This window comes from Oncorhynchus clarkii, chromosome 23 (genome assembly GCF_045791955.1).
Source record: "Oncorhynchus clarkii lewisi isolate Uvic-CL-2024 chromosome 23, UVic_Ocla_1.0, whole genome shotgun sequence".
NCBI classification, from domain to species: domain Eukaryota; kingdom Metazoa; phylum Chordata; class Actinopteri; order Salmoniformes; family Salmonidae; genus Oncorhynchus; species Oncorhynchus clarkii.
Genome location: NC_092169.1, coordinates 16,366,364 through 16,380,436, shown reverse-complemented (window position 1 = coordinate 16,380,436; position 14,073 = coordinate 16,366,364). Strand labels below are relative to the sequence as shown.

Genomic DNA, 14,073 nt, shown 5'->3' with positions numbered 1-14,073 from the left:
CATTCACAGTGCAGGGTGGAAAACGTATGTGAACCCTTGGATTTAATAACTGGTTGACCCTCCTTTGGCAGCAATAACCTCAACCAAACGTTTTCTTTAGTTGGGGATCAGACCTGCACAACTGTCAGGAGGAATTTTGGAACATTCCTCTTTACAAAACTGTTTCAGTTCACCAATATTCTTGGGATGTCTGGTGTGTTGTTGATTTACTTCTGTTTTGGGTCGTTGTCCTGTTGCATCGCCCAACTTCTGTTGAGCTTCAATTGGCGGACAGAAAACCTTCTACTGCAAAACATTCTCTGGTCGATGATAGCAAGCTGTCCAGGCCCTGAGGGAGCAAAGCAGCCCCAAACCATTATGCTCCCTCCACCATACTTTAAAGCTGGGATGGGGTTTTGATGCTGGTGTGCTGAGCCTTTTTTTCTCCACACATAGTGTTGTGTGTTCCTTCCAAACAACTCAATTGTAGTTTCATCAGTCCACAGAATATTTTGCCAGTAGCGCTGGGGAAAGTCCACGTGCACTTTTGCAAACTTCAGATGTGCAGTAATGTTCTTCAGTGGTGTCCTCCCATGAACACAAATCTTGTTTCTTGTTTTACACATAGTAGACTCGTCAACAGAGATGTGAGCATGTTCTAGAGATTTCTGTAAGTCTTTAGCTGACACTCTAGAACTCTTCTTAACCTAACAGCATTCTGCACTGTGCTCTTGCAGTCTTCAGGACTCCATTCCTAGGGAGAGTAGCAACAGTGCTGAACTTTCTCCATTTATAGACACTTTGTGATAGCGTAGACTGATGAACATCAAGGCTTTTAGAGATACATTTGTAACACATTCCAGCTTTATGCAACTCAACAATTCTTAATCTTAGGTCTTCTGAGATCTCTTTTGTTTGAGGTTTGAAGAGAGGACCAAGGTGCAGCGTGGTAAGTATTCATTGTACAATTTTGGAAACTGGGAACTGTACCCACCTTTGAAATGTGGTTACGGGATTTAGGGAATGTAATACATATGGAAAAGATTTGATACAATACCTCCAATAGAAGTCCAATGTTTTACAAAATATGGCAGCCGATACTGGATAAATGGTCTAGTCCCGCTTCATAACTGGGTTGACGATCTGCTGCTACTCTGTGCTGTACTCCACTCAATATCTATTTTTGGCTTAACTACACGGCTTGTAATGACTATATGCTGTCTTCTTATACATGTACCACCTAATAGGATTTTGTTTTATTTTGCGTATGTGTGAGTTAAGTTTTGTTTTGGCCTCTAAATTGGCCATCCCATTCAACAGTACAATGAATGTCATTGTTAGTATTGCTGTCTTTTTTATTAGATTTTTTATTGTAAAATAATAAACATATTATAAAAAAAAAGTATTCATTGTAATTGAATAAAGAATGAATACTTAAACAAAAACAATACACGACAAAAAAACAGTCCTGAACGGTGCAACAAAACACAGAACAGAAAATAACTACCCCACAACCCATAGTGGGAAAACAGGCTGCCTAAGTATGATTCTCATTCAGGGACAACAATTGACAGCTGCCTCTGATTGAGAACCATACTAGGCCGAACTCAAAAGGTGCGGACTCCGGCCGCAAAACCTGAACCTATAGGGGAGGGTCTGGGTGGGTGTCTGTCCGCGGTGGTGCTCAGGTCTGTGCAAGGCTGGTCCGACCAATCTGATTCCAAGCTTCAAGAATGCTTCGATCTCGTGGACTGGGAAATTTTCCACATAGCGTCATACAACAACATTGATGAATACGCTGATTTGGTGAGCGAGTTTATTAGCAAGTGCATCGGTGATGTTGTAGCCACAGCAACTATTAAAACTTTTCCCAACCAGAAACCGTGGATTGATGTGCAAAACTGAAAGCGCGAACCACAGCTTTTAATCAGGGCATGGCGACCGGTAACATGACCTATTACAAACAGTGTAGCTATTCCCTTCGCAAGGCAATCAAACAAGCTAAGCGTCAGTATAGAGACAAAGTAGAGTCGCAATTCAATGGCTGAAACACGAGAGGTATGTTGCAGGGTCTACAGTCAATCACAGACTACAAAAAGAAAACCAGCTCTGTCGAGGACCACGATGTCCTGCTCCCAGACAAACTAAACAACTTCTTTGCTCGCTTTGATGTCAATACAGTGCCAACGACACTGCCTGCTACCAAAACCTGCGGGCTCTCCTTCACTGCAGCTAACGTGAGTAAAGCATTTAAACATGTTAACCCTCGCAAGCCGCCGGCCCAGATGGTATCCCTATCCGCGTCATTAGAGCATGAGCAGTCCAGCTGGCTAGTGTGTTTACGGACATATTCAATCAATCCCTATTCCAGTCTGCTGTTCCAACATAAATCAAGAAGGCCTGAGCTAACTGAGCTAACTGAGGTAAATGACAATCGCGCCCCGTGGCACTCACCTCCGTCATCATGAAGTGCTTTGAGAGACTAGTCAAGGATCATATCACCTCCATCCTACCTGACACCCTAGACCCACTTCAATTTGCTTACCGCCCCAATAGGTCCACAGACGACGCAATCACAATCACACTGCACACTGCCCTAACCCACCTGGACAAGAGGAATACCTATGTAAAAATGCTGTTCATCGACAACAGCTCAGCATTTAACACCATAGTACCCTCCAAACTCGTCATTAAGCTCGAGACCCTGGGTCTCGACCACGCCCTGTGCAACTGGGTCCTGGACTTCCTGACGTGCCGCCCCCAGGTGGTGAGGGTAGGAAACAGCATCTCCACCCCGCTGATCCCCAACAGTGGGGCCCCACAAGGGTGCATTTTTAGCCTTCTCCTGTACTCCTAGTTCACCCATGACTGCGTGGCCATGCACGCCTCCAACTCAATTATCAAGTTTGCAGACAACACTACAGTGGTAGGCTTGATTACCAACAACGATGAGACGGTCTACAGGGAGTAGGTGAGGGCCCTCGGAGTGTAGTGTCAGGAAAATAACCTCACATTCAATGTCAACAAAACAAAGGAGATGATTGTGGACTTCAGGAAACAGCAGAGGGAGTAACCCCCTATCCACATTGACAGGACAGTGGAGTGGAGAAGGTTGAAAGTTTATGTTCCTCTGCGTACACATCACGGACCACCTGAAATGGTCCACCCACACAGACAGCGTGGTGAAGAAGGTGCAGCACTGCCTCTTCAACCTTAGGAGGCTGAAGAAATTTGGCTTGTCACCAAAAACACTCACAAACCTTTACAGATGCACAATCGAGAGCATCCTGTCGGGCTGTATCACCGCCTGGTATGGCAACTTCTCCGCTCACAACCGCAAGGCTCTCCAGAGGGTAGTGATGTCTGCACAACGCAGACATCACTACTACAAACTACTACAAACTACCTGCTCTCCAGGACACCTACATCACCCCATGTCACAGGAAAGCCAAAATGATCATCAAGGACAACAACCACCCGAGCCACTGCCTGTTCACACCGCTATCATCCAGAAAGCGAGGTCAGTACAGGTGCATCAAAGCAGGGACCGAGAGACTGAAAAACAGCTTCTATCTCAAGGCCATCAGACTGTTTAACAGCCATCACTAACATTGAGTGGCTGCTTCCAACATACTGACTCAAATCTCTAGCCACTTTAATAATTTAAAATGGGATTTAATAAATGTATCACTAGTCACTTTAAACTATGCCACTTTATATAATGTTTACATACCCTACACTACTCATCTCAAATATATATACTGTACTCTATACCATCTACTGCAACTTGCCTATGCCGTTCGGCCATCGCTCATCCATATATATATTTATGTACATATTCTTATTCATTCCTTTACACTTGTGTGTATAAGGTAGTTGTTGTGAAATTGTTAGATTATTTGTTAGATATTACTGCATGGTCGGAACTAGAAGCACAAGCATTTCACTACGCTCGCATTAAAATCTACTAACCATGTGTATGTGACAAATACAATTTGATTTGATTTGTCTATTGTTGTGACTTAGATGACGATTAGATCGAATTTGATGACCAATTTATGCAGAAATCCAGGTAAATCCAAAGGGTTCACATACTTTTTCTTGCCACTCTAGATCTGGAGTAATTTTAGCGGAAGTAGGTCATTATTCAGTAGCTTTAAGTGTGGTGGTTTATTCGTTGACAGGTATGACTTCATAACCACTCTTTTCTGGATAGTTGATTTTCTGTTTCTTTGGTTTATTTTCTATTTCCTCCTTTTTTTCCCTTTTTTTCTCACTGGGAAAGTTGTGAGATGGGTTTCATTTAACCACTTTCTGTTTTCTTGAGGTATTTTTCTTTTTGTTTCTAAAGAAACTCCTGGTATCTTATAGGATCTTGCTTGATTTTGTTTATATACCGTATGTCCTTGTCCTCTCCTTGGTTGATTTAGGGGAATCTTATAGAAAAATGTAAAATAAATAATTAAAGTCAGCAATAACCATAGTACGTCACATAAATAGACATCTAAATCCCTCAATCATCCGAAAACAATACAAAATGTAATGGTCTTTTTAGCAAATAAGTGTTCAATTTCAAATGAACCATTATCCTTTATGTAATTTGTGCGTCATTTCATGTCTTAAGGTAAGTAAAAATGTATGAACTAATACATTCTGTTCTAACCATCAGAGTTCATTATGTGTATTTGGTCATAAGTAGCAGGATTTCTAGCATGCTAACTACAGTTGAAAAGCTAGCATACAATGTGTCCTAAATACACATAATTAAAAGATCATTAAAAAAATCTAACATAATTTGATGAAATTATAGCCTCTTTGGTAATGATGTACAATAAAAAAATATTATCTTCTGAAGTTATAAACTTTTTTTTCCCAATAATTTCCCAGCATCAAAATTGTAATCTCCCTCCATGACATCCATGTTCCCCACTGTCACTATTCATATCCATGGTAACCAAGCACACAAACTATTGAAAAAACATTATTATCATGTAATTTGCTCGTGGTGGTGGTAATGACACAATACTTAGAGACGACTGTACTTTGTGTAACAAAAAGTAATGTATATAGTTTCTATGTATTTGACTCTTTTTAAATAGGTGCATTAAATATTTTCAATTTTTTATTTTCAATATCAAGACTATTGGAAGTGTAATAAATAGCTGCAGAATGTCCAAAGTCTGGGTGTGAGACTTGACAAAAACAGTGCAAAACAGTGAAATCAGACATGAAATACGTTAGAAGTTAAAATGTTAAGGTTATTTTAGTCTTTATTTAACGTATATGAATAAAAATGAATCTAAATTAAAATTTTATCTTAAAAATCTAACCCCGAGACACAAAAAAGACTGTTTGCAAAATCACCCTTAATCATGATTTTCTTGCAGCTTCACTTGCAGTTACAGGAATAAGAGTCTAGATACACACGAGACCGTAACTCCTAGCAACAACAAAACATCTACATGTCATTCAAAACTTCACATGAAACATGGACACTGCATGTTTCTTTGTCATGCCTCGCAGCCAGGTCTGTTTGTGCTTTAGTCAACTTCTCTATAATTTATAGCCATGCTAAACATTCCAAAAGAATGAAAAAGCTAAAACACTATTTCTATTTTTATTAAAGTTGATAAAGTAATTTAATACAATAATATAATACAATGGGTTCTATCAAAAAAAATAATTATCAATAATAATAAACAATAATGAAATCATTATAATCAGTAAATTCTTCAAGCAGTGTGTGTGCATATGTGTGAAAATCAGACTTCACATTCTTGCTTCCTCTGTCCTTCTTTACTCCACTCCTTGCCTTGAAAGTGCATTGGAGCAATGAGGAGGGGAATCTTCCCTCCTCTCCCCCAATGTGCTTTGAGAGGGAGGTGAGGAATGGAGGAAACAAGGGGAGAATCTCAATTGCATTTCCTTCATTCCTAACTTCCTCAAAACCCATTGGATAAGAACGTGAGAAGGGAGGGACCTCTGACCTTCTCATCCAATGAGTTTTGAGAAGGAGACAAGGAGAGAGGATGCAACTAATCAAGGAAATGTAATTGAGATTCTCCAAGGGCAGAGGAAGCAAGTATTTGACAGCTATTAACATTTTTTTGACAGTGCCAGACTGACTGACTGAGCTACCATAATACCCATGGCCTGTCCAGAAACAACCCCTAACCCCTACTGCCCAGAGTCTAGACACTTCTGGAAATCTGAGCGGGATTGATGGGTGGTGACATGATGAGCGCTCCACCTTAACCTCTGATAGGCTTGATGGAATTTTGGTGGTATTGCTTACGCCTGTCCAATTCTCTCAGATCTCCACAAGTGTCTAGGGGTTGTTTCTAGACAGGACCCCACAACCCTTCAAGTGTGTGGTGGACCTACAGCATGACACTCGAGGCACTGGTTGGATGTTTAATTCCATTGTTATACACACATATATTTGCACAGATGTAAGCTGGACACAGCCACAGCGAAATAGATACTGTTGTTTTGGCTGTATAGCATAATTTAATAAGATTACCAATGGTTTTCTAGGTAGCTAGGATATATTAGTCAGCTAAGCATTCAGAGTAATAAAAGATGATTAAGTCAATACACACTAAATAGTATGCAGTATGTATCTTACCTTATCTTGCCACTATGGCACGGTATGGGCAGAAATGAATCAATTAATGAATAGATAATAGATTAATAGAATGGCGTTAGAATGGTAATGACCAACTTTGAAAGGACAGGAAGTGTTGGCTGTGCACTTGACCAGGCATTCTACATTTAACCACACCCACATTTGAACATTAAAATATTAAGTTGTTTTTTGGCATGCAAAAACTTGGAAAATAAACGATCAAAACGTACACGGACTGTAATTTTACCTTAAGAATCTTGATTTAATGTTGTCCATAAAGTAGGCTAATTATATTAACAACGGTAACAGCATACACACCAAAATGTTCCGTCAGTCCTGGAGATCAGTACTGGAGATTAATTCCTGCACTTTGGCTGTTAAATCGTTTGCAGTATCACACAAGGTCTTTATCACTCGACTGTCATTCATAAAATTCTTTACTGAATCAGCTTATGTTGTGCGATAATATCCCCACATACTGTAACTAAACAGCTATCAAACACGCATAAACAACTATTATGCGTAATTTTTGAAGAACCCTGTTAATGACAGTATCGATTTTTGTTTTATTAATCATATGAAAATTTATCTTTCTTTTGAAAGTATTGGATTTTGCAATTACATACATTATTTTGGTTATGTGTGCCCATGAAAACTGTTTTCACACCGTAACATAGGGAGATATGAAACGTTAAGAGTTTACAGTACACTTCCGAGATCTCCATACAAAAAAACTAATCAAATCAAATTGTATTTGTCACATACACATGGTTAGTAGATGTTAGCGAAATGCTTGTGCTTCTAGTTCCGACCATGCAGTAATATCTAACAAATAATCTAACAATTTCACAACAACTACCTTATACACACAAGTGTAAAGTAATGAATAAGAATATGTACATAAATATATATATGGATGAGCGATGGCCGAACGGCATAGGCAAGAAGCAGTAGATGGTATAGAGTACAGTATATACATATGAGATGAGTAATGTAGGGTATGTAAACATTATATAAAGTGGCATTGTTTAAAGTGGCTAGTGATACATTCATTACATACATTTTTCCATTATTAAAGTGGCTGGAGTTGAGTCAGTATGTTGGCAGCAGCCACTCAATGTTAGTGATGGCTGTTGAACAGTCTGATGGCCTTGAGATAGAAGCTGTTTTTCAGTCTCTCGGTCCCTGCTTTGATGCACCTGTACTGACCTCGCCTTCTGGATCATAGTGGGGTGAACAGGCAGTGGCTCGGGTGGTTGTTGTCCTTGATGATCTTTTTGGCCTTCCTGTGACATCGGGTGGTGTAGGTGTCCTGGAGGGCAGGTAGATTGCCCCCGGTGATGTGTTGTGCAGACCTCACTACCCTCTGGAGAGCCTTACGGTTGTGGGCGGAGCAGTTGCGGCGGTGACACAGCCCGACAGGAAGCTCTCGATTGTGCATCTGTAAAAGTTTGTGAGTGTTTTTGGTGACAAGTCAAATTTGAAGGTTGAAAAGGCACTGCTGCGCCTTCTTCACCACGCTGTTTGTGTGGGTGGACCAATTCAGTTTGTCGTTGACGTGTACACAGAGGAACTTAAAACCTTCCACCCTCTCCACTACTGTCCTGCGATGTGGATAGGGGGGTGCTCCCTCTGCTATATCCTGAAGTCCGAGATCATCTCCTTTGATTTGTTGACGTTGAGTGTGGGGTTATTTTCATGACACCACACTCCGTGGGTCCTCACCTCCTCCCTGTAGGCCGTCTCATTGTTGTTGGTAACAAGCCTACCACTGTAGTGTCGTCTGGAAACTTGGTGATCGAGTTGGAGGCGTGCATGACCACGCAGTCATGGGTGAACAGGGAGTACAGGAGAGGGCTGAGAACGCATCCTTGTGGGGCCCCAATGTTGAGGATCAGCGGGGTGGAGATGTCGTTACCTACCCTCACCACCTGGGGGCGGCACGTCAGGAAGTCCAGGACCCAGATGCACAGGGCGGGGTCGAGACCCAGCTTAATGGCGAGTTTGGAGGGTACTATGGTATAAAATGTTGAGCTGTATTCGATGAACAGCATTCTTATATAGGTATTCATCTTGCCCAGATGGGTTAGGGCAGTGTGCAGTGTGATTGTGATTGCGTCGTCCGTGGACATATTGGGGCGGTAAGCAAATTGGAGTGGGTCTAGGGTGTCAGGTAGGATGGAGGTGATATGGTCCTTGACTAGTCTCTCATGATGTCGGAAGTGAGTGCTACGGGGCTAGTCATTTAGCTCAGTTACCTTAGCTTTCTTGGGAACAGGAACAATGGTGGCCCTCTTGAAGCATGTGGGAACAGCAGACTGTGATAAGGCTTGATTGAATATGTCCATAAACACACCAGCCAGCTGGTCTGCGCATGCTCTGAGAATGCGGCTTGGGATGCCGTCTGGGCCGGCAGCCTTAAGAGGTTAACACGTTTAAATGTTTTACTCACGTTGGCTGCAGTGAAGGAGAGCCCGCAGGTTTTGGTAGCGGGCCGTGTCAGTGTCAGTGTCACTGTATTGTCCTGAAAGTGAGCAAAGAAGTTGTTTAGTTTGTCTGGGAGCAAGACATCGTGGCCCGCGACGGGGCTGATTTTTCTTTTATTGTCCGTGATTGATTGTAGACCCTGCCACATACCTCTTGTGTCTGAGCAGTTGAATTGTGACTCTAATTTGTCTCTATACTGATGCTTAGCTTGTTTGATTGCCTTGCAGAGGGAATAGCTACACTGTTTGTATTAGGTCATGTTTCCGGTCACCTTGCCCTGATTAAAAACAGTGGTTCACACTTTCAGTTTTGCACGAATGCTGCCATCAATCCATGGTTTCTGATTGGGGAATGTTAAAATAGACGCTATGGGTACAACATCACCGATGCACTTGCTAATAAACTCGCTCACCGAATCAGCGTATTCATCAATGTTGTTGTTCGACGCTATGCTGTGATTATGATCAAAGAAAATTGTCTTGGTAGATAATGAGGTCGGCATTTGATTGTGAGGAAGTCAGGCGAACAAAAGGACTTGAGTTCCTGTATGTTGTTATGATCACACCACGTCTCGTTAATCATAAGGCATACACCCCCGCCCTTCTTCTTAACAGAAAGATGCTTGTTTCTGTCGGTGCGATGTGTGAAGAAACCAAGTGGCTGTACCGACTCCAATAGCGTGTCTCGAGTGAGCCATGTTTCCGTGAAACAAAGAACGTTACAGTCTCTGATGTCTCTCTGGAAGGCAACCCTTTCGTCTACCTTGTTGTCAAGAGACTGGACATTGGCGAGTAGTATGCTTGGGAGCGTTGCACGATCTACGGAGCCTGACCAGAAGACCGCTCCGTCTGCCCCTTATGCGGCGCTGTTGTTTTGGGTCGCCGTCTGGGATCCGATCCATTGTCCTGGGTGGTGGGCCAAACAGAGGATCCGCTTCGGGAAAGTCGTATTCATGGTCGTAATGTTGGTGAGTTGACGTTGCTCTTTTATCCAATAGTTCCTCCTGACTGTATGTAATACAACCTAAGATTTCCTGGGGTAACAATGTAAGATATAACACATAAAACAACAAAATACTGCATCGGATCGCGAAGCAAGGCGGCCATCTCTGTCGGCACTGGATGTTACAAGAAAAGAGTCCGACAGCAATATCCAGGAATTTCACAAGGTCAATGTGTAATTTACAGTTGAACCCGGAAGTTTACTTACACCTTAGCCAAATACATTCAAACTCAGTTTTTCACAATTCTTGACATTTAATCATTGTAAAAAAATCCCTGTTTTAGGTCAGTTATGATCACCATTTTATTTTAAGAATGTGAAATGTCAGAATAATAGTGGAGAGAATAATTTATTTCAGCTTTTATTTATTTCATCACATTCCCAGTGGGTCAGAAGTTTACATACACTCAATTAGTATTTGGTAGCATTGCCTTTAAATTGTTTAACTTGGATCAAACGTTTTGAGAAGCCTTCCATAAGATTCCCACAATAAGTTGGGTGAATTTTGGCCCATTCCTCCTGACAGAGCTGGGGTAACCGAGTCAGGTTTGTAGGCCTGTTTGCTCGCACACGCTTTTTCAGTTCTGCCTACAAATTTTCTATAGGCTTGAAGTCAGGGCTTTGTGATGGCCACTCCAATACCTTAACTTTGTTGTCCTTTAGCTACTTTGCCACAACTTTGGAAGTATGTTTGGGGTCATTGTCCATTTGGAAGACCCATTTACGACCAAGATTTAACTTCCTGACTGATTTCTTGAGATGGATAGGGGCCAGTATTCGGAAGTTTGGATGAATGAGGTGCCCAATGTAAGCTGCCTGTTACTCAGGCCTAGAAGCTAGGATATGCATATTGGGATTATTGGATAGAAAACACTCCACAGTTTCCAAAACTGTTGAAATAATGTCTGTGAGTATAACAGAACTGATATAGCAGGCGAAAACCTGAGGCAATCCATCCGGGATTTTATTTTGGGGGGGCTCACCACTCATATTAATGGCTGTCTATGGAATATAAAAGGAATACCTCCCAGATTGCAGTTCCTAGGGCTTCAAGTAGATGTCAACAGTCTTTAAAAATAGTTTCAGGCTTGTGTTTTGAAAAATTAGCTACAATTTGTAGTTTTTCTAAGTGGCTCCCATTTTGGCTGTAGTGTTTGTAGCGTGCTCCAGTGAGAGCGCGCACTTCATTCTTAATCTCCGGTAATGAACATACTATTCTCCGTCTTAAATTGTATCATTTATTTACATATTAGGGTACCTGAAGGATTGATTAGAAATGTTGTTTGGGATTCATTTTCTATGCATTTTGAATGAGTGAAACCGGTGGATTACTGAATGAAGCGCGCCAACTAATCTTACTTTTTTGAGATATAAAGAAGGACTTTATTGAACAAAACTACCATTTGTGATGTAGCTGGGACCCTTTAGATTGCAAACAGAGGAAGATCTTCAAAGGTAAGTGATTCATTTTATCGCTATTTCTGACTTTCGTGACGCGTCTGCTTGGTTGGAAAATATTTTCAATGCTTTTGTACGCGGGGCGCTGTCCTCAGATTATCGCATTGTATGCTTTCGCCGTAAAGCCTTTTTGAAATCTGACAAAGTGTCTGGAGTAACAAGAAGTTAAGCTTTTAACCGATGTATAACAGTTGTATTTTCATGAATGTTTAACAAATGTTTAACAAATGTTTAACAAATTTTGTATTTTGAATTTCATGCTCTGCAATTTCACCGGACGTTGTCGAGGCCGGGCGCTAGCGTTATGCCTTTCCCAAAGTTAAGCCACAACTTTGGAAGTATGCTTGGGGTCATTGTCCATTTGGAAGACCCATTTGCGACCAAGCTTGAGATGTTGCTTCAATATATCCACATAATTTTCCTGCCTCATCCTACCATCTATTTTTTGAAGTGCACCAGTCCCTCCTGCAGCAATGCACCGCCACAACATGATTCTGGAGGTTGCAAGCAACCCCTTTTTTCCTCCAAACATAACGATGGTCATTATGGCCAAAGCGGTCTATTTCTGTTTCATCAGACCAGAGGACATTTCTCCAACAAGTACGATCTTTGTCTCCATGTGCAGCTGGAAACAGTAGTCCGGCTTTTTTATTGTGGTTTTGGAGCAGTGACTTCTTCCTTCCTTTCAGGTAATGTCGATATAAACTTATTTTACTGTGGTTATAGATACTTTTGTACCTGTTTCCTCCAGCATCTTCACAGGATCCTTTGCTGTTGTTCTGGGATTGATTTGCACTTTTCGCACCAAAGTATGTTCATCTCTAGGAGACAGAACGCGTCTCCTTCCTGAGCGGTATGACGGCTGCGTGGTCCCATGGTGTTTATACTTGCATACTATTGTTTGTACAGATGAATGTGGTACCTCCAGGTGTTTGGAAATTGCTTCCAAGGATGAACCAGACGTGTGGAGGTCTACAATTATTTTTCTGAGGTCGTGGCTGATTTTCCATGATGTCAAGCAAAGAGGCACTGAGTTTGAAGGTAGGCCTTGAAATACATCCACATGTACACCTCCAATTGACCCAAATGATGTCTATTAGCCTATCAGAAGCTTCTAAAGCCATGACATCATTTTATGGAATTTTCCAAGCTGTTTAAAGGCACAGTCAACTTAGTGTATGTAAACTTCTGACCCACTGGAATTGTGATACAGTGAATTCTAGCTGAAATAATCTGTCTGTAAACAATTGTTGGAAAAATGACTTGTGTCATGCACAAAGTAGATGTCCTAACCGACTTGCCATAACTATATTTTTTTAACAAGAAATTTGTGGAGTGGTTGAAAAACTAGTTTTAATGACTCCGACCTAAGTGTATGTAAACTTCCGACTTCACCTGTATTTGTTAAATGCTTTGTATATGATATAACAACAAACTGTAACATAAATGCAAGGAAAGCAAGGTAGTGTTTTGTCTCAAATTTGTGAAGACTCCAAGCATGAGAATGGGTTTAAACATACTGTATGTTTTGATTCAACTCATGAATTACATTGAATGTATCTATGTTCCCCCTTTATACTGTATCTTAATGTACTCACAATAAAAAAAGGCAAATTATTATTAATTACTTTGTAATAGCTCCAAACAGAGAAAAATAAATGCTCACTGGTACCCTAGTTAATTAGAAAGACCCATGTGTCTGTTTGAGCATACTATTGTGCGTTTGTGTGTGTGTGTGTGTGTGTGTGTGTGTGTGTGTGTGTGTGTGTGTGTGTGTGTGTGTGTGTACTGTGGTTGGTGGTTAGGTCAACTTAAAAGTGTACTCTGGAAGCACATAAACGCTAATAAAAAGACATCAAGGTACGTTAGAAACATGCTTTTTCCCCATTAGCATTGGGACATCAGAGGACTTACGGTCCTTCTCAGCAAATCAGCCTAAATCAATGCAAAGTTGCCCAGCTGGTGCAAGTCATGGCACAGAGCACAGTGTTTGGTATTCGCTAAGTGCTTGGCATTTATTGATGTTAAAGCCCATTTGGAAGACCATTTACGCAATGTCAGGTCAACAAAGAAACAGGTAAAAAAACAGCTTTGGCTTCCGAAGTGCTGTGAATGCAATAATTAATAATTATTTGGCCAATAATGTATAAAACCCCTCAGATAGAAACAAAGTGGCATGGTGTGAGAGCTTTTATACTGTTTACGAGTCTAAATATGGAAGAAGTCAGAGTGGAAGTGTTATTGGTTTTAATCCATGTCTGTCCGTACATTGGCATCTAATGCAACTGCGATGAAGCAAACTGAATAAATGTGATGTATAAATACAATAATGCACTATTGATCTCACCTCATTGGCATAAACCCAATGGCTGTCCTTGGATGCCAGGTTGGTTTCCACAGCCTGCATAGAGATAGAAAGAGGGGGGAAGGAGAGAAGAAGGAAATTAGGATAAAGAAAATAGAGATTTAATGCATATCCCCAAATAATCCTATAACAACATAAGAGTAGGGAGTCCAAA

The 14,073-nt window shown here is 41.1% G+C and overlaps 1 protein-coding gene across 1 annotated transcript in view; it reads right to left on the bottom strand.

Annotated features, from left to right (window-relative positions):
- Window positions 1-14,073, bottom strand: part of LOC139381503 (glutamate receptor ionotropic, delta-1-like) — a 451,280-nt gene that overhangs the window by 122,338 nt on the left and 314,869 nt on the right. The window contains exon 5 of the mRNA XM_071125103.1: window positions 13,902-13,955. Within this exon, the coding sequence (XP_070981204.1) occupies window positions 13,902-13,955 (54 nt within the window). The remainder of the gene's footprint in view (window positions 1-13,901; window positions 13,956-14,073) is intronic.